The sequence below is a fragment of the Trachypithecus francoisi genome, unplaced genomic scaffold (assembly GCF_009764315.1).
Source record: "Trachypithecus francoisi isolate TF-2019V2 unplaced genomic scaffold, Tfra_2.0 Lachesis_group8, whole genome shotgun sequence".
NCBI classification, from domain to species: domain Eukaryota; kingdom Metazoa; phylum Chordata; class Mammalia; order Primates; family Cercopithecidae; genus Trachypithecus; species Trachypithecus francoisi.
Genome location: NW_022681473.1, coordinates 112,828,828 through 112,848,396, shown reverse-complemented (window position 1 = coordinate 112,848,396; position 19,569 = coordinate 112,828,828). Strand labels below are relative to the sequence as shown.

The following is a 19,569-nucleotide window of genomic DNA, read 5'->3' as shown; positions in this document are numbered from 1 at the left end:
GCTGGGCACGGTGGCTCACTCCTGTAATCCCAGTACTTTGGGAGGCGCAGGTAGGCAGATCATGAGGTCAGGAGATTGAGACCATCCTGGCTAACATGGGTGGTCCCCGTGTTAGTAGAAACCCCATCTCTACTAAAAATAAAAAATAAAAAAAATTATCCGGGCGTGGTGGCAGGCACCTGTAGTCCCAGCTACTCAGGAAGCTGAGGCAGGAGAATGGCATGAACCTGGCAGGTGGAGCTTGCAGTGAGCGGAGCTGCACTCCAGCCTGGGTGACAGAGAGAGACTCGGTCTCAAGAAAAAAAAGAAAGAAAGAAGAAAGAAAGAAAGAAAGAAAGAAGAAAGAAAGAAAGAAAGGAAGGAAGGAAGGAAGGAAGGAAGGAAGGAAGGAGGGAGGGAGGGAGGGAGGGAGGGGGGAGGGAGGGAGGGAGGGAGGGAAGGAAGGAAGGAAAAGAAAATGGTTGTGTTATGATCTGAGGGTGGAGTTTTTGGCCCTCTGATGTCAAAAGGCCACCCCTGGAGCACTTGCAGAGGCCTAGTTGAAAGGTCGGTGGTCTCGATCCGTTTGAGCTGGACAAGAGCTGTCCCAAGTTCCTGAAAAATGACTGTGGCGCCATTCTCATGGCGACCTATGAATGTTATCCACAAAGTAGCCAGTGAAGGTTGTTTCCCCGTTCAGCAGCGAGGCCTTCAGCTACCAAAGCCTTGTGTTTCATGGAAAAAGGGAAAAAACAAAAAGCAAGCAGGGCAGGCCGACTTGATCAAATTAACCCCTTGATTTCACCCATCCTGAGGAGACAACTGCTTTCAGCAGTCCCAGATGGTTTCTTAAAATAGACAAAGTTGCTAAACTCCACAAAAGGTAGACACACCTGTCACAGTTGGCTTGGGAACACCCTTCAAAGAAAAAAGCAGAACAGAGACGAACCTCAAAGCAGGACTTCCAGGGCCTGAGCCACAGGAGGCGCTGGAGGGCAGGCAGGCCTGCATCTTCCTCCCTTGGCGGGAAAGGTCAGGGGCAGAATCCACAAGTTGGTGGAGGGGATGCTACAGAGCATGACAGGGTCTCAGGAAGCAGAGCTTAAAAGGGGGTACTCATCCCTCAAACCCAGCAGCTCTACTTGGAGGCCACTGGGAGTTGAGAGGCTGAGTGAGGCAGGACCATGGGCACTGGGGGCTTCCTGAATCACATTCATCAGGACAGTCTGGGCCGGATTTTTGTGATCTCAGGAGGAAGAATCAGTGTTCCACATACACATCCGTTCCTCTGTATTTGCTTTTCCTTTTCTGGATTTTGTGAGGTGGGGGGGTGGGGGTTGTTTTGGGTTTTTTTTTTTGGCTTCCTGGTAAAATTCCTTTTGAAAACATTCCAACCCTGTTTGCCAGACTGAAAGGGACAGAGAGATTTGTACACTCATAGGTCAAAGGGCAGACAAGGTCAGGGCCTGGGCCTGGAGGGCAGCTGCCAAGCCCAGAGAGTCCAGGGAAGTCACTGAGTCAAGGGTAGAGCAAGCGAGAAAGAACAAAACCTCAGGTCACCAGTGAGCACACGGGATGCGGCGCAGGAGGTGACGAGGACCGTGGCATTCACCACAAAAAAGTCTTAACAGTTCTGTGCCTGTCAACCCAATCACATCTGGGCCCAGCAAGAGGTGCCCATTCGTACATACCCTCTGCGACGGAGTCAGAGGGTTTGAAAAAGCATGCTCTTCCTTCTTGCCTGGGGTTTCTCCCATAAGCTCCTTCTTTCTTTGAGTTTTTCAAGATAATTTTTTGTGAGGGGTGTATTTTCTTGTGGGAAAGTAGACAGACCCCAGAGAAGGGCACTAAAGAACGGTCTGGCTTGACCTTCCAAAGGTGGAACATGTGTCTTATTACTGGGCATTTGGAAAGTCTATGGTTGTAACTCGGGGACAGTGAGCTTCTTACTCCTTTAAGAAGTGGGACAGTACAGTCCCCACCTAGTGTTATTTTCGTTTTTTTGTGTTTGTTTGTTTGTTTGTTTTTGAGATAGGGTCTCACTCTGTCACCCAGGATGAAGTCCAGTGGCACAATCACAGCTCACTATAACCTCTAACACCTGGGTTCAGGCAATACTACTGCTTCAGCTTCCCAAGCAGATAGATTGACAGGTGCACACAACCGTATCTGGCTGATTTATTTATGTATTTAGTTAGTTAGTGTGTGTGTAGACACAAGGTCTTGCTAGGTTGCCCAGGCTGGTCTCAAACTCCTGGGCTCAAGTGATCCTCCTGCCTCAGCCTCCTAAAGTGCTGGGATTACAGGTGTGAGCCATTGTGCCTTAGTACTTTGGACAGAGTGGAAAGGGAAGCAGAAGCTACCAGTGTGTGCTGATATATAGGACCCTGCAGTCGCCTTCTTTCCAGCCTTCTGCACAGAACCAGACAGACAGGGCCCCGGGCTCTGATCAGACTCTTTTTATTGTTTTGTTTTTTATAAACAAGTCTCAGGTAGAAAGAGAAAGAAAGGGAGGAGCTAGCTCTCTGCCTTCTCAGTCAATTGAAATCGTGGAAACCAATGGGCTTCAGTTAGCCCTACTCATCACTGCTGGGAGGGAAAAGACATCCATACTGCCCTTCCCTGTGGCACTCCTGATATTCTCAATGCCCCAACAAGGGTCATCTTGGTTCCTAGGGAGAGAGAGAGATGCTGTTTTCTAAAACCCTGGCCCAGGGCAAACAAGTCCAAGAGGGGTTCGGGCTTTCTCCCTCCTAACGCAGTTCTCCTATGGTGAGCCCAGACTCCTCAATTATGTATCATCTTTTCCTTACCCCTTGTCATTTCTTTTGTTTTGTGTTGTTTTGTTTGAGACAGAGTCTCACTCTGTCACCCAGCTGGAGAGCAGTGGTGTGATCATGGCTCACTGCAGCCTTGACCACCCAGGCTTAAGCTATCCTCCCACCTCAAGCCTCCGGAGTAGCTGGGACTACAGGAGCACAACACCGCGCCCAGCTAATTTTGTATTTTTTTTTTTTTTTTGTAGAGATGGGATTTCACCATATTGCCCAGGCTAATCTTGAACGCCTGAGCTCAGGGGATCCACCCGCCTCAGTCTCCCAAAGTGCTAGGATTACAGGCATGACCCACCACACTCAGTCCCCTTGTCACTTCTACAGGATTCCTCCCTCCCCCTCACTCTCTCGATCCCCTCCTTTTGACACTCCTCTACAAGCCCTTGCCTACCTTCCTGTTTTCCATTACCCCTTGGTCCACCCTTCCCTAGTCCTCTCCCCTCATTTTTCTGCAATCTATAGCCCCTACCTCTCGGCGTTTCTGTCCCGGCCTTTGGCTCTGGCTCCGGCTCCGACTCCGGCTCCGGCCAGGGCCCCGGGATCCCCTAGAGCTGCTGGAGCCCCTGGAAGAGTTGCTGCCAGCCGTGGAACAGGTGCTGGTGCCCTGGCCCCGGGATAGGAAGCTTGGTCTGCTGTACGGGAGCCAGGCCTCTTCTGCAGCACAAGAGCAAAAGGCAGCCAGGAGCAGAACTTCCCTGTCACCCACCCTGCCACCCTGACCACAAGCGCAGCTCTGGAAGAAGATGGAAGGGCAGGCACAGAGCTCAGCCAGCCTGGGGCTGAGGAGGCCTTGACATCACGGGTACTCAGAACGCTGCAGGGAAGCTCCCAATCAGAGGGAGCCTTGTGGGGAGCAGGGACAGAGCACCGAGACCCCAGTCCTCCCATCTGGGCTTCTATCCTGGGAATGAACACAACTTGGGACTTCATGGGATTGTGCTCAGAGAGAGCTAGAGAGACAGGGGAGTTTGATGTGGATCAAATGCATGGACCTAACTAAAGAGAGGGCTGAGCTGGTCTACTATTGGACCCCAGTCCCAAAGCCCACAGTCTCTTGTGGCAGCAGCCCTCCTGCCTGCCCTGGCCCTGCTTACCATCCGGGTGGGGCCCCCGCTGGGCTGCCAGGGGCACGGCCTGTACCACTTTCATCTCCCCACTGCGCTCCCGCTCCAGGGAAGACATGCTGCCTGCTGCCCTCAGCTCTAGGGCCCAGCTCACCTCTTCCTCCGGTGGTGGCAAGGGTGGTGGGGGCAAGTCTGGGGAGGGAGCTGTTTTCAGCGGAGCCTTCTGCCACTCCTGTCACTATCTGTCTCTTACCTGCATTCCCTGGCACCAGGAGGCTGCCAACGAACAGCCCAAGATTGGGGTTCACCTGTTCCCTCCTCCAGCCCCCAGAATGCGCCCTTGGTTTCCTGCCTGTCCCCCCACCATTTCTGTCACCATATCCCAGGTACATCCTCCCTCACCCCCAGGACTGTTCTCCCTCCTGTAGGGAAGAGCCTTGGGTTTCTTCCGGAATCGAGCATGGGGTCCTTGAAGTGGGGGAGTCATCTCCCCATTCCCCTGCCAGGTTCTGCCTGTAGCATTAGGAGACGGGAAGAGGAATGGGTAAGGGCAAAGATCAGGAAAGGGGCCTAAGGGTGAAGGGGAAGCAAGCACTGGAGGGGTTCAGGGGACAAAAGGAGGTTGTACAGACTTACTTGGGGCACTGCTGGCTATGCTAGGGGCAGGACTGGGGCTGAGGTGGGGCGAGGCTGCAGGGCCAGCACCCAAGCCAGCAGGCCTCCCTTCACGGATGCCCAGCATGGGCTGGGATACACTGAGAGGGGAACTCGGCCCAAGGGGCATCCTCCTGCAATGACAGGAGGCCTCAGCATCTGTTCCCTCCACAAAACCTGAGTGCCTACTATGTGCCTGGCACTGTGCTAGACACCCAGCCTAACAGATAAATGAGACACAACCCATCTGCCCATAAGTCCTCCCAAGCTAGAGAAGCATGAGGATAGCCATATCTGAAATGTCTCAGGAAGCTTGCTGACCACTCCAGCGAGAGCCAGTCTAATGGGCATGAGAGATCTTGTCAGCCTCCATATTCCTATCCAAATTACACTTCCACCCTGACACAGCCCTGAGACTTCTGTACTCCAGATCCATCCATCCATCCATCCATCCATCCATCCATCCCTCCCTCCACTCAGTCATCTACCGAGTAGATATGTGTAGAGGGCTTGTAATGAGTGAGGTACTATATACCTCCCTACCTGGGCATCTGATGGAGTCGGGGCATGTCATTTGGGGGCTGGGGAGGGTCAGGAGGTGAGGGGGTAAGAGTGGCTGTGGACTGCTGTCCATAGGAGGGCGTGGGAGAGGGGGTTTCCCTTCGGGATGGAGTGACCAGGCACCCTCCACTGGAGCTGGGCTCCGTCAGGTGGCTTCTCTCAGGCATTGGTGGGCACCACTCCTCTGGCTCTGAGCTGGTGTCAAAGAGGCAGGAGAGAAGGAAAGGGCTGAGTTGCTTCCATACCTTCCCTCTGGCCTCCCTGCTGCCCCTTCCCCTTCCTCTGCCAGCCTCTCTGCATCCCCCAGCAGCCCATGGTCTGGCCACAGGTGTGTGGGCCTGGAAGCAGGGAGCATCCCTACCTGCCCTCCAGTTCCTCCTCGGGTCCCTCTAGGCAGCTCAGTTCACAAGAAGGAGGAGGTGGGGGTAGGGCTTCTGGCCAGTTCAGACAGGGCATCTGCACAGGTTTCCCCAGAAGCTTCACTCTGCCTCCCTTGGCTCCTGAGGAGAATAGGATGGGGACACCCGGACAACAGGCAGGAAAGAGCCAGAGATGAGACCGGTCAGAAGGAAGTGCCAGGCTAGGTGCCAGAGGGTCAGGGAGGAGGATCCTCTTTGGGAATACCCTGGTCAGGGCTAAACGGGGTTTCAGGAATTGGAGTCATACCACTGTCCCCCTGGCTCCACTCTGGAGGAGCATACTGGCTCCAGGGGCCCGCATCCCCTGAGGGATGCTGGGGGAAGCCCCCATGGAAGGTCTGCAGCTCCTCCCCCGCTGGGTCAATGGTGCTGTAGACAGGACCCTCGCCCGGTGCGGCCGTGCCCCGGGCCGTCTGAGCCAGATACAGGGAGATTCCTGCTTCTGCAGAGAAGAAAGAGGGAGGCCAGGGGGCAGAGACAGAAAAACAGAGGACAGCAGAATGGAGGGTAAAGGGAGATCCCACGGGATCAACTTCTTCCTCCACACAAGCCTTACATCCTACACCAGGGTGGAGGTAGGTCAGAGAGGCTCCCCCAGCTCACATCCTCCCCAGGGACTGAGCAACCTCAGAGAGACTGGGCTCCCGGGCGCCCTTCAGTTTGCCCCAGTAGTCGGGAGAAGTGTGCTGAAGCCAGGTGAGGGAATGAGAACTCCTCACCATTGTAATATCTGTCGTCCGGGTCAGGATTGCTGGGGCAGCAGCTTCCCCTGGGTTCCTGGGCCGAGGGGCTTCGAGATGGGTGGGGCCACGAATCTGCCAGCCATGGGTAGGGGGCGGGGCCAAGGCCCATGGGTGGCCTGAGTGAGAGCAGGTGAGCGTTGGCGACAGAGAGCCTGAAGAGGCCAGCAAAGGAAAGGGAGGTGGCGATATTTGGGAGTCGCGGGACAGTGGCAGTGGCGGTGGCGTTGGGGTGGGAGGTGGCCGTGCTCCCTCCACCTGGGGCGGCAGCGGGGAGGAAGAAGAGTGGCCTCTCGGTGGAGGTCATCCTGGGGAGATGGGCTAAGAGAATTACCTGGAACTGGCTCCAGAGAGGCCCTCTGAGTGCGGGAAGGACACTGGGGAAAATGACGGGGAGAATGTGTGAGAGAAGGGCCCTCCTGGGGGGTCTGAACCCCAATGGGGCAGAGATGGCTTACCTGCCGGTGTGTAGGCAAAAGAGGCTTCCAGAAAGGAACCCGTGGGAGAAAGAAGAGGGGAAATGAGGAGAAGGGTCAGAAATATCCCTATACTTGTCCACTCCTCGGCCCCGGTCCCAGTTCTACCACTCAGGCTGCACCCTGGATCGATTTCATCAGAATTTCTGGGGGGTGGGACTCCGGTATCGGTATTTTTCTCAAGCTCCCCAAGTGATTCCTATGTATAGCCAACCAAGATTGAAAACCACTGACCTCAGACACCTCAGATTCTCTCCAGAGACGTCCCTTACTAGGGAGTAGCAGAACTCGGGTCGCCTCTTTTCAGCGAGCCCCGCCTTTCCATTCAGATCCCGCCTCACAATTTACTGCCTGGGATCCTGGCCACACCCCCTCTAGCCAGGCCCCGCCCCCCGCCCTTGGAGTGGGCTTTCCGTCCTCGAACTTGCCCCTTCTTTATGGAGACGGTTGCAAAGCCTGGCCTCCTCGCGGCATCTTAGGGGCAAAAGCCACCCCTCTCCCCAGATCCAGATCCCGCCCCGTCTTGGCCCGCAACTCTCCCGAGTCCTGGCAGCAACTCGAGCCGCCCCGCGTATCCCACCCCTACCCAAGAGGCTGAACTCCCGGTGAGACCCCTTCCTCCCGACCCGGTCCTCACTCGCCAGAGGCTAAGCCCCTGCCCCTCCCCATGGCCCGCCTGGCTCCCTCCTGGCTCCCTCCTGGCTCCGTCCGCTCAGGGGCCGGGCGCTCACCCGTGTAGTGGCTGAGCTCTTTGCGCTGTTTCCGGCGCCGGTAGAGGGCGGCGCAGAGCCCGAGCAGTAGCGCCCCGCAGGCGGCGCCACTGCCCGCGAGGAAGGCGGGCTGCCGCAGCACCCTCGCTAGCCGCTCCGCCAGCCCCGCGCCCACCTCCAGCCCGGGCTCCAGGTACGGCGGGGACGCTGTGGGGGTCAGAGAGGTGAGGGGAGGAGGGGCGCGAAACCCTGGAACTGGGAAAGGGTCATTCCCGACCTGGCAGGCACAGCTACCCCAGTTGGGGGCTTGCCCCGCCCCCGCCACGATCCCCAGCAGTGCCCTCGGGTGGACTCACGCAGCTGCACCAGCACCGGGGCACTGGCCACGCCCACGCCTGCGCTCGTGGCCGCCGCGACCAGGGTTCGATAGAGGAGACCGGGAACCAGTCCTCGGAGCATTGCGGAGCGTGCCCAGCCTGCTGCAGACCGATTGAGGTGAAAGCGGCTCTCATTGCCCAGGCACCAGATCTAGGGAGGCCGAGTCCCGGATTTAGAGTCAGAAATGGGGTTCTTAGCCTCACTGGGAAACTTAAGGCTTCAAATGGTGGAGGAGCCTTAGACAGATGTAATTCAACCTGGAAACAACACTTGGAAACCTCTCTCTTCTCCCCTAAACTCATCCCCAACCCTAAAGCCAAACCTATAATAGATTTCCTCCACCCTAATTCTAGCCACTAGGTCCTCCCTCTCCCTCCCAGCCTGGCCCTCCCATCCAGTCCCTTCTCAGTCCCTCTACCTGGTACTCCGTGATGACCCCATTTTGCTGGGAGGGGAGTGGAGGTTCCCAGGACACAGTGATACTGCTGTTGCCATCACCCCCCAAGGCCACCGCCACTCCTTGGGGGGGGCCACTGGGGGCTGGGCCAGGGTGGAGCATGGTGAGAAGGACACAAATAGTCATTGCAAGCTGCCCCTCCTGCCCCAACATTCCCCCTCCCTGTTCTAACATCTTAGGGAACTGAGAGCCCTTCCTCCTCCCCACCCTCTCACCCTGCTCTCATCCTGCAAATTTTCATCCCCCCTCCACCCCCACCCTTTCTTCCCTCTTGTCCATCCATCTGTTCGGTGGCCCTCCTTACCCTCCTCAGGAATGCTCCTGGTCACAGAGAGGCTTTCAGCTCCCAGCCCCTCCTGGCCTTGGGCTTGCACCTTGATCTGGATTTGGGTCCCTGGAGGGAGTCCTCTTAGCACAGTACTTTGCTGGCTTGGGGACTGTAGGTCCAACATTGTCCAGCTTCCTCTGTCAGGGCCTGCTACCCTCCAAGACACCCGGAAACCTTGCACCAGCTGGACTGGGCCATCCACCTGTGGGAGACAGGACAAGGCACACCAGAGCGGGAGGCTGGGGCCATACAGGCCCTCCAGGCCCAGCCCCTCCTCCACTCATGCCACCTTCCCCAGCCACTCACCTCCCACTCTCCCATACTCACTCTTGGAGGCCCTCGTGTGCCTCATAATCATCCCCACCCTGAATCTCCTCCCCATACCACACTCACAATCCAGGACACCTGCAGGGTCCGGGGTCCCAGCACTATGGGCTCCTGCAGGCGCACAGCCACTTCAGCCAGTCCCTGCTGGCCTCTCCAGGGGTCCTCCACTGGCCTAGAGGGGCTGCTGTCTGTTGACCAAAGAACCTACTCAGCAGAGGCCACCAGGGACAGGGAGACACGACTGAGAGTGTGCTCGTGTCCTACCTCTGCCCTGCTCCACTTAGTAGAGCACACCCCATGGTCAGGAGGGGACTGGTCAGGGAAATAGCTTCCAGATGTGGGCCTCGGTGTCCAGCTAGCATAACTACACATGCATCCTTTAAAGGCCTCAGTTCCTCATCTTTAAGATGAAGATGGCCCCTCCATGGTCCCTTCTAGTCTTAATAATCTATATTATTTATGGGCAAAAGGCTCAGAAGTCAGAAGCTGCCAAAATGAATACCTCTCTCTCTTTCCTTCTTCCCTCCTCCCCTCTCCCTGCCTTCCTCCTCCCTTGTCTCTTCTATGAGAGGCAAACGTGATCTCCTATTCCAGGCCGGGCCACCAGTATAGACCTGGCATAGCAGGAAAGAACTTTATGAACTGCCATGGTGTCATGGTTTTGGGGGAGAGGAATGCTGTATGATGTAACATTTCATGCCCATGAGCCCAGGGATTCTGACCTTACCCTGTGTACGGACAGGCTCAGAGACGGGGCTGGGATCACTGAGGCCCCAGGTTCCCACTGCTCGAACCAGAAACACGTAGATGGTATTAGGCTGCAGACCACTGACTGTGTGTGTCTCCAGCTGCACGCCATCTGCCACAGTATGCCAAGTGTTGCCGGCTGCTGGGCTACAACAGGAGGGAGATCACAGGGTTGTCTAAGCCAGGAACTCCCAACCTGCCTACTCCATCTCATCCACTCTCTATGAACCACCATTATGTCTTCCCCTTGGGAGAGGGTATTGGAGAATCCCGCCTCACAATAGCAAAGACCCTAAGGGTATAGGATCCCCTCCTTTTAACTCCCCAGGTCTGCATTCAAAACTTTCTCCATACCTGAAAGCCTCTATCACATAAGATGTGACTGCAGCCCCAGTCTGTGGGTTGGGCTCCCAGGTCAGGGTAATGCTGTTCTTGGTGATCTCAGTGACCACTGGCTGAGAGGGAGGCCCCGGAGGGGTACTGGGTTCTGTAGGGGGGTCTGGTGATACTCCCCAATCTTCTGCAGTGGGAGATAATCTTTAAGTAGAAGGGTAGGCAAAGGATAACCCTAGTGTAAGCTGTCTCCTTCCCAGGGGAGCTATGGAGCTCTGAGCAGTGGTGATGGTCAGAGTGGGCTATAGTACACGAACCCCTACTCACATCTGTCTCCCATGGGCACCACTACTGTCCTCCTCATCCTCACCACCGTAACCATGGCATTTGTGACATAAAGTTAATCCCGGAGTTTGAGGGGGTATTGACTACCTGTTGAAGCAGGTTTGGAGGAAGGTATTATCAAAATAAGGGAACAAAGAAAAAACTCACCCCGCATCTGAAGCCAGCCACTCCATGTGGCTTCCCCTATGGAACTCTTGGCCACACAGCTGTAGAAGCCCATGTCCATCTCCTGTAAGAGAGGGCAGAGCACTGGCAAACAGAGTGCAGCAAGATCCAGTGAGGGGGTGGAGGCGGGTAGCAGAAGGATGGGAAGATGTTGGACACTAGGTGCTCTGAGAGAACAGAGGGATAAAGGCCCAGTGAGTACTTACTTGTGTAAGGAACGTGGAGCAGATAGCCATTCTCAGCTACTAGGGCCCCAAGGATGACACTCACCTGCACGTTGGCGATGTACAGGGTACCGTTGGCCATTGGCTTGAACTGGAGGTCATCCCCCTGCAGCCACTGCCCATCCTTCTTCCATCGGACACTGGGTTGAGGGTTCCCAGTCACTCTGCATGGCAGCCACACGGAGGAACCAAGCACCAGCGTCTGATTGGCTGGTCCCTGGAGGATGACAGGAGGCAGCCCATCCAAAGAGGCTGAGAGAGGAAGACCGTGTGCACCTCAGGGGAGGAGCTTAGGGCCTGGTGGCCAGCCCCTTGTCCTCATTCTCTACTCCTTCACTCTCCCTCCCCCACCCTCTGAAACTTCTGGTGATCAGAGGGGGCTTTGATAATCATCTAAGTCTCTGCCCAGGACCAGCCATTATTAGTGGCTTCTGCTGCTGGTTTCCAAACTTCAAGGACATGCCTCAGGAGCACACCTCTCCTCTTGCAGACATAGTATATAGGCTCCTTGAGAAACACATCACTTTAGGCCATTTTTCCTCCCAAGCCGTGGGTCCAGCCCTATCTCCATGGGCACGTACCTCCTTTTATCTCCAGCAGGGCCTTGGCCAGGATGCTGCCAGCTACACTGACAGCCTGGCACACATAGTACCCAGCATCCCCACGCTGCACCGCAGTGATGTTGAGTTGGCCTCTTGGAGAGACTGAGAAGCGCCCTGTTGGCTGAAGTGACTGACTGGGGAAAAGTAGGACCTGGAGACAGAGCAAGGAACCAGGGTAGGGAAGGAGCAGGCAACTGGGCAGGGAGAGGTCCCCATTCCTGTCAATCTCAAAATTCAGAGAATTCCTAAGATTCTAGTTCATTGTCTGTCTCCAGCAGTGATGTGACCTTGGGCAAAGTAGTTAAATTTATTCACAAAAAAAATCAGGGAATTTTATTCAACAGTTTCAGAGTCCACTTCCCAGCTCTGTGACTTACTAGTTGGGAAACCCTGAACAAGCTATTTAACCTGTTTCCCAAATTTGATGCTTAGAGGATAGTTAGAAAGATCACATGAAGTAATCATATGAAAGTCTTCTAACACATTGTGGTAAACACATTCCTCTTCTTCCTGCTTTAACGATTTTCATTAGATAGATCCATGGAAGATAATCCATTAGATTAGATAGGAGGCAGGTTTGGGTCTCAGGATAAAGGGTGCCATGCTGAGACCCTGACTAACACCTGCTTCACCCCCTACTAACCATCACCGTTTGTATTCGTGCGAGAATCTAATTAGAATTCAGCAGTCCCAGGTGCTAGAAAAGATGTTAGAAAATTGTGGCTGTCGATTTGGAATGAGGTAGGAGATTGCCTTGTTTTCCAGCAGAGTGGAGCTTGTCATACTTATTTTATCTTGCTGACCCTGTTTCCAGTAGCAAAACTCCTACCCTTCCTTTAGAGAGAGTTATTTATATTGTAACTTCAGTTAATGTTCATTCTGCTTTTGGATTTTGAGATTTGTTTGCAAGGTTCAAAAGGAATGACTGTGAGCTCTCCCTTGTGAAAGTCTCTTGTGGCCACTATAAATAGAACAGCAAGTAATTTTCTACCCTGAGCAGCTTTGGTTCAGTAGTGTTTACAGAGCAGTGTGTTATGTCCAAAGCCAAAGCTCAAGGGGTCTAAAGGAGGAGAGATAAATCGAGTTTGTTACATCCTCAGGATAGCCTTGCCAGAAACAGAAGGATTCTCTAAGAAACTACCGTCCAGGACTGTTCTCTACCACCTAAGTGTATTATTATCATTTATTTAAAAGTGTCCCAGTGTGTTCCAGGCCTTTTATATTCATTATCTTATTTAATCCTCTCAAATAACCTGCAAGGGTTTCTGGGGACTCCCAAAGATAAAACAGAAGTCCCAGAGAGAAGTTTGCAGAATGTAGAGGGAGGGAGGCTGAGCCGCGGAGGGAGGCTGAGCCACAGAGGAAAGCTGATGGGAAGCTCCTTGGAGATGGCCACCCACCTGACTCCCCTGCTTCTGCCAGAAGATGGCAGGTGGGGGGTTTCCTTTGGTCTCACACTGGAAAGCCACGCTGTCTCCAGGAGCTGCTATCTGGTCCTGGGGCTGGGTCACCAACTGGGGTGGGACTGGGAAGGGAAGGTGAGAAAAAGGAACAGGGAGTCAGAGGCACTAAGAAAGGAGACTGCAGGAACAGGAGAGAGAAGCCCCAGCTTAGCTCAAGTGTATAGGAGCAGATATCCATCTCTTCCTGCCCAGCCTGCTTAGCGTTCTCCTCCTCCCACTCCTTGCAGAAGTCTCAGGTGTCCCACCCACATGCCCTGCTCTGCCCTTTCTCCCTCAGTCTCCTGCCAACCATCCTCCTTCTTCCCTTCTACCATTCCTGCTGCAGGCAGTCCCAAGCACAGCCCTCACCGTGAACACTGAGGGAGCCAGATGCTTCAGCGCGGCCCACACTGTTCTCTGCCACACAGGTGTACGTTCCCTCATCTTCGGCACTCACATGCCCAATCCAAAGGCTGTGGTCACTCCGGATCTCATACCTGCTCCACTCCCCACCCCAGGCTGGGTTGGCCACAGCTATAGACCCCTTCTCTCTCCCCCAGGACAGACACCAGGGTCAAGGTACATAAAGACAGGCAGGACCCAACAGGGACAGAAGCTGGTTACCCATGGACAAATCAATGGAGGTAGGGACTGGATAGGGCTGGGGCCACAGGCTCTGGGGAACAGACTTCTCTGTGCTCTCAAGTGACAATGTGCCTGCCTTCCAGTTTTCTAGGGCAGAATAGTCTCTTGATCAGGTTGGGTCTTCCTACAGGCAGAAGGGGACCTCTCACCTGCCTGTGGGCAGTTCCCCATCCTCCTTGCGCCAGCTTAGACGAGGTGGGGGATCTCCCTTCACCTCACATAGGAAATTCACAGGGGCATCAGCCAGGACCACCTGATTCACTGGTCTGCGCAGGAATGAGGGACGCTCTATGGAGTGGTAGTGAATGAACAGTCAGGGTGTCTGTAGGGCTACCTACTCTCCAGGCTACCTGTTCCCATAATTTCAAAATTCCCTGTGCCTACCCAGGACCACGACTTCGGCTGCCGCACTCTCCCGTTCTCCCGCCATGTTGGAGGCCACGCACACGTACGTGCCTGCATCGCTCTTGAGTGTATGTGACATCATCAGCTTCCCTCCACGGATCTGCAGAGTAATAATGGTAACTTTGGTCCGTTTCAGCTATCACAGTGTATATATATATGGTGTATATGTGTTTATATACATATGTATAAAGTTTATTTGATCCTCACAGCAAGCCGATAAAGACGGCCAAGGAAGCTGACCCGTGTATCACATGGGAAGTTCCTGGGGCATCATACCCCGCCCCCTTTTTTATACCAATTCCATCTTCCTTATCCCTCCCTGTATAGTTGACTCTTAGTCTCTGGTGAGCTAATGCCCTGATCTCAATCTCCAGCCTTGAAACCTCCAAGACCCTTAGACCCAGGCCTTCCTGGGCCTTTGAGCCTTGTCCCAGACCCCTACCCTATGTCCCCTCTCCTGGTGGGGTCCCCAGTCATAATCCCGCCCTCACCGTCATCCTTCCTTCCTCTTCCTTGAGTCTTGCACCGTCCTTCCTCCAGGACACCGAAGGCTCCGGGTGGCCGCGGGGGGGCGCGCATTCCAGTACTGTTGGCTCCCCCACTGCCACCACCACGTTTCCAGGAGACTGCCGGAAATCATCACGGAGGACTGGGTGGGGAGGGGGGTGGGGAAGAATAAGCAGGGTGTAAAGTGACATAACTGGCTGAGTACACAAGGAAAGTGTTGTCTTGAGAGGGAGTTGATCACCGCAGACTGGAATTCGTTCCCAGGTGAGAAAATACCAGCCTGGAGTCAGATCCACTTCCTTCTCTGGCCGTGGTATGGCCATTAGAGATCAAAGGTCGCGGTCCCAAAGGAGGATGCTGAATGGGCTGAGGTCGTTGGGGCTGGTTCTGGGTCTGATTGCCCGGTGCCCTCCCGCCTACCCCGGGCTGTGGAAGCAACCAGCTGACCATCAGCTGACTCTCACCTGCCACTTCCAGCGAGGCGTTTCTGCTCGCTGCTGCCCCCAGGTAGTTGCGAGCCACGCAAGTGTAGACGCCTTCGTCCGGCCGCGCGCGGCGCCCGTGTACGATGCGCGGGAAGAAGAGGGCGCCGCTGGGCAGCAGCAGGCGGTGCGCACGCGGGTCCTCGCGCACAGTGGCCACACGCGCCCCGTTCTTGTACCACTCAATGTTGGGTCGGGGTCGGCCCTCAGCGCGACAGGGCAACGTGGCGGGCTCGCCTCGGGAGACCAGCAGATCTGGCGGCTGCTCCACGATGCGGGGCATAGCGTCCTCCGGTCCTACCCTTGACCCTGGGGACAGGGGGTGACGCAGAGAGCTCAGACCCGGACATTGTGGGGACAGATTGAGGCTCCAGAGGGAAAGATAATCCTCTGGTCGTCCCATCTCCTGTGCTTCTCTGCTGGAGCTCAGTCCCCGCCCCCACCTCCACCCCCTCCCTGCCTACCCTCTCCCTCTGCAAGATCCAACATCTCCCTATTGGCAGACGTTCCGCAGTCCTCCTCTCAAAAGAACATGCCTACGGACAGGCCGGTTAGTAGAGGAATCCGGACATAAACTTCTAGACCAGCTTTCTGGACCACCTAGAGACCTCCATCTCCTCTCCTGCCAAGTTTAAGCGGGAGTGGCTGAACCACCACTTGGAGAGTTGACCCCTCCCTCACCTCCTGCCCACTGGTTTCCATCTCCTACCTGCACTGGTTCGCGGATCGTCCTTGCTCAGTGAACGACCATAAACCGTGCACTGGAGCCAACAATTGGTGACCTCTGCAAGGTCCCGGCCCAGTGAAATTGGGAATGTGGACTGGCCTGGGATCCCTTATGAAAGGGAAGACGGGAGTGATAGGGCCGGGACTAGAAGGGCTTGTCAACCTGGATTCTATGAGTCGCACAGAGTCCTTCTTACTGACACCCCTGATAATCATGCTTCATTTCAAGGGTCCTGTGAAATCACAGGAATTGAACTCAAAGAGCAGTAGAAATATTAGTAAGTCTCCTTTTCCTGAGAGGTGCATAGTTTCCAATAGATTATCCTACTGATTGATGCTCCTCTACTTTCCCTGTTCACTAGAATCAGTTCATCCACATATTCTGTCCCACCTGTCACTTGGCCTGCAGACTTTGGCCTGTTTGGCCTTCTGCAGTAGGGTTTGGGATCCCGGAGCCTGTTATACTCGGCACTCTCAGCCTCTAGTCCAGCCAACAAAAGTGGATTTGTAACCCTTGGTGGCCAGTAGGTGCCACTGCAGCCTTGAATAATCTGGTGTAAAATAACCAGGGACCACTTCAAGCAACTGTTCTGCCCCCTGCCCCCTCCCCTCCTACCCTGTTCCAAAATCTGCAGGAACCTCCCGGTTCCAGCCCACGTGTGAGTTTGGGTTTCATTTCCCGCCCCTCCTCTTAGAAGTTCTGTTGTAGACAAAGCTGGACAGGCTGACCAGTGCTGGCGCTGTCCTGAGAAGTTTAATTGCCTGTAGTCAAGAAGATCGATTTCTGTCCCACTTGGGAGGATAATTTTCTCTATTTCCCTTCCAATTGGAAATCTCTGCTTTTCACCCGTCTCTTCTCCTCCATCTCCTCCCATTCCCAATTTTGGAACACCCCGTGATGAGCAACACTGGAGTGACTGAGAGCTCAGGTGTTGGTGTTGAACCAACCAGGGCTGGAATCTCAGACTTTGACCCTTCCTAGCTGTAAGAACTTGGGCAAATTATTTAACTTCTCTGAGTCTTAGTTTCTTTATTTGTGATGTGGGAGTAGTGATAGGGTTGCTCTAAGACCATAACGTATGTAAAGCATTGGGGGATAAATGTTACTACTCTGCCATTATTTAAGGGCTTGTGTTCCCAGCACATGCACCTTATCTTGGCTCCTACAGTCTCTACCTGAATCGAATTCTACCAGACCCCAATATTCTTTTTTCCCCTTGGTATAGCCTCCAGGTGTAACGGAAATAGACTGATCTGTTATCGTCAGGTTTTGCTTCGTGCTGCTTTTGTGGCGATTAGGGTACTATTCACTCTATAAAGCATGTTCTCAGCGGCAAAATGTGCCTGTCAACACCTTCCTTACATACCTCACTAAGTTTTCGAGCTTAGATGAGACCAAGTATGGTGAAAACACTCTATAAACGCGCTAGGTGAGCAGAAGCGGGACTCTGCGGGGTGCCAGCGAGAAGGGGTCTGTGCTTAACCTCCTGGGAATCTAGGAGGGTCAAGAGGTTGGAGAATCGGGCTCATCCCCCATCGTCTTTCTCCCCACTCCTTCCATACGGAACACACCCTTCTGGTCGGTCCTTTCCCCCTAATTCCTGTAGACACAGCTGCAGGCGCCCTTTCCCTGGAATTTCCCCCTACCCTTCCCGGTCTCAGGAGATGCTTCGACTGCAGCCTAATGAATAGCTAATGGCCATGCTAATGAGGCTCAGGGGCTCCTCCCTCAGCACCTGATGTGCCCCACACATAAACACACACACATATTGCCCAGGTCTCCTTTCTCTCCACCTTCGAGTCCCCAGCACAGTGCTCGTCACTAGACTCGAGTGGGTCGAGGCAGAGGGATGGGGACCGCGTGCACCTGGAGGGAACCACACGCGAAAGAGCCCGGGAAAGCGGGGGTTGCCGATGCTGCAGGCAGGGGGCGCGCTCCGGCCTCTCCGAAGGCTGGCGGCGGCCGGCTCCCGCAGCTTCCCCGCGGCGCTAGATGAGAGCGCGCTGTCCCAGTCGTTTATTAATCGCCGTAATTAGCGGTAACGACCTCGCAGCCAGCTCCGCCGTGGCGGGCGGGCCGGCTGAGAGTCCCGCCGCTGAAAGACAAACTTCTAAGTTTCCTTAAAATGATCGCCGCCCCTGTCCCCTCCGTAGCAAACACATTCAGCATTTTGGCTTCCTCAGGTCCTAAGTGAGTTCTTGGGAAACTTCGGGATTCCGAAGACCAGCTGCCTGGGTGGGTCACCGAGTGACCCGGCTTGGCCGAGCCCGGGGGGAGACCGTGCCCCCTCCTCTGCCCTCCCTGCGCTGGGCCCGGGCCTTTCTTAGCTCGGACTTCCCTGCCCGTCACCAGCCACGGTTCTTCTCACCTGGGGTGGGCGTTGTAGGGGAAGGGAAGGAGGTGTAAAAAGACTCAGTAGATATCTTCTCCCAAGCCCTCGACCTCCCGCGGGTACCCCCACTCAGGTGCTCCAAGCTCCAAATTATCCCTTAGCCCCCAAGACTCAGGGAGGCGCTGGGAGGCGCCGCTCAATCCTGGACCTCGGGACAGGAGCGCTTCTCCTTCCCTTCCACGCCGCCCTCTCACCTCATCCCCATCCCAGGATCCCATATCCCCAAGAGGCAGGGTCTCACCGTTGAGAGAGGGATCGCCGGGAGGCAGCAGGGTGTGGTTGAGCGCCGCCAGCGAGGAGTTGAAGCCCAAGAGCAGCTCGCTGGAGTTGGAGATGTCCCCGGCCAGAGAGTCCGCAAACAAGTTCATCTGCAGCAGCGTTTTCAGCAGGTAGCGCAGCATGGTTCGACCCAGCTGGGATCGGGGCAAGGGGCTCGGGGCCCAGCCCCTGGGTCTGAGACCCGTGGGCCGGGAGCCGTAAGCCCCTCCACAGCCTCTGCGCGCTGCGGCAGCCACGGTGCCGCTCTCCTGCCGGCTCGCCTGGGTACGGTCGGTGCCTCCTCTTGCCCTCCTCCTTCCCTCGTCCTTCTCTCCACCCCCCAGTGCCGGAGTCCCCTGGGAGCTGGGCAGGCGGAAAGCAGGTGCCATGCCGATCACAGCGTAATTAAGGGATTAATCCACCTCCCTCCACCCTCCCACCCCTACCGCTACAGTCACTATCTGGGCAGGAGACTAGAGTAGCGTGGCACGCGAGTTGGAGTCCCCGCCCCGCGCCCCAAGCCTAGCGTTCTGTTCTGGACGCAGTGAGAGATTGTCCCTTCTTTCTCAAAGCACCCAAGATGAGGGATGAGGCTCTGTCGAACTCTGCCCTTTAGAACAGGAATCTGTCCTCTATTTTCCCTAACCTTATGGAAACTGAGGCAAAGCGCAAGCAATGCTCCTTGCTGCCAAAGCTCCAACTTCCATTCCCTCTCAAGTCTAGGGATTTGGCGACGGAAGTGCAGGAGACTGGGGTGGTTTGCAGCAAGAGCTGGGAGTGGGAAGAGAACTCCAAGACAGGTCCACCTCTCCGCCCTCTGGTCCTCTGTTCTGCAGCCTGGAGGCCAGGGGATGGTGCAGCCCGCCCTGACCCGGGAGTCCTGCTCCAAACGCCCTAATCTAGGAGTTCCTGTAGGAGACCGAAAGCCAGGGAAACCCAGGCAACTTTCATGTGCTTGAATACTTTTACATTACTCTGCTTTTGACATTTTTTATTAAATTGTTTTACGTTTTTGAGGAGACTGAAATGGAACCAAGGATTCTAAGATAAAAACAAAGATAATATTATTTTTGTAAAGGCATGTGGGATTGATGCAACATTTGTGCAAATCTGTTCAAATCTGATAACAGTCGTCCTTACTGGGGGGCGAGAAGAAAACCATGCGTCCCCACTCCCACCTCCCACTTCCAGTCGCTGTCTGCTTCTGACTTGTCTGGGGTTCTTTCTACCTGAAGAGCCCCCAGTAGACTGGAGATGGCTTTGGGGTGTCTAGGAAAGAGAGAGGACGGGGCATTCCTAACCTGAGGTAAGGCCCTGCTGATTGAAGAGTCAGTGCCTGAGTTCTGGCTCAGCCGTCAGACTCCGGGA

General features: G+C 55.0%; 1 protein-coding gene and 1 long non-coding RNA gene across 11 annotated transcripts; one reads left to right on the top strand and one right to left on the bottom strand.

Moving 5' to 3' along the window:
• Window positions 1-2,419: 2,419 nt before the first annotated feature.
• Window positions 2,420-18,499, bottom strand: ROBO3 (roundabout guidance receptor 3). 9 transcript variants are annotated; one of them, XM_033205474.1, is made up of 28 exons: window positions 18,185-18,499; window positions 14,807-15,133; window positions 14,327-14,484; window positions 13,815-13,935; window positions 13,580-13,718; window positions 13,155-13,282; window positions 12,744-12,868; window positions 11,323-11,494; window positions 10,788-10,993; window positions 10,500-10,581; window positions 10,029-10,194; window positions 9,655-9,821; window positions 8,994-9,115; window positions 8,577-8,802; window positions 8,234-8,355; window positions 7,794-7,965; window positions 7,459-7,644; window positions 6,710-6,733; window positions 6,586-6,628; window positions 6,231-6,370; window positions 5,759-5,953; window positions 5,454-5,592; window positions 5,075-5,287; window positions 4,514-4,665; window positions 4,280-4,390; window positions 3,908-4,069; window positions 3,283-3,467; window positions 2,420-2,651 (listed from the first exon to the last, which is right to left on the bottom strand). In XM_033205474.1, exons 1-28 carry the CDS (start codon window positions 18,342-18,344, stop codon window positions 2,640-2,642), a joined length of 4,155 nt encoding a protein of 1,384 aa, XP_033061365.1. In that variant the 5' UTR covers window positions 18,345-18,499; the 3' UTR covers window positions 2,420-2,639. The 9 variants fall into 9 exon arrangements, with proteins under 9 accessions (XP_033061365.1, XP_033061356.1, XP_033061362.1 ...); XM_033205465.1 differs by lacking the exons at window positions 7,459-7,644; window positions 7,794-7,965; window positions 8,234-8,355; ... (12 more) ...; window positions 14,807-15,133; window positions 18,185-18,499 and adding an exon at window positions 6,962-7,449; XM_033205471.1 differs by lacking the exons at window positions 5,759-5,953; window positions 7,794-7,965; window positions 8,234-8,355; ... (12 more) ...; window positions 14,807-15,133; window positions 18,185-18,499 and having other exon boundaries at window positions 7,459-7,577.
• Window positions 7,327-14,379, top strand: LOC117080418. Of its 2 annotated transcripts, none has more exons than XR_004435820.1 (4): window positions 7,327-7,630; window positions 7,775-7,932; window positions 13,132-13,215; window positions 13,819-14,379. It is a non-coding gene; the product is annotated as an uncharacterized LOC117080418 (long non-coding RNA). The 2 variants fall into 2 exon arrangements; XR_004435821.1 differs by having other exon boundaries at window positions 7,772-7,932.
• Window positions 18,500-19,569: the final 1,070 nt, after the last annotated feature.

Excerpts from the sequence above, each read along its gene's own strand:
- ROBO3 (XM_033205474.1), bottom strand. The coding sequence starts at position 18,344 with ATGCTGCGCTACCTGCTGAAAACGCTGCTGCAGATGAACTTGTTTGCG. Across the intron at positions 6,734-7,458 it reads AGAGCTCAGCCACTACACGG|CCTCTTTTGCCTACACACCG; the intron begins GTGAGCGCCCGG and ends CCTTTCTGGAAG. Across the intron at positions 4,666-5,074 it reads CGACTCCATCAGATGCCCAG|GAGGATGCCCCTTGGGCCGA; the intron begins GTAGGGAGGTAT and ends CTGTCATTGCAG.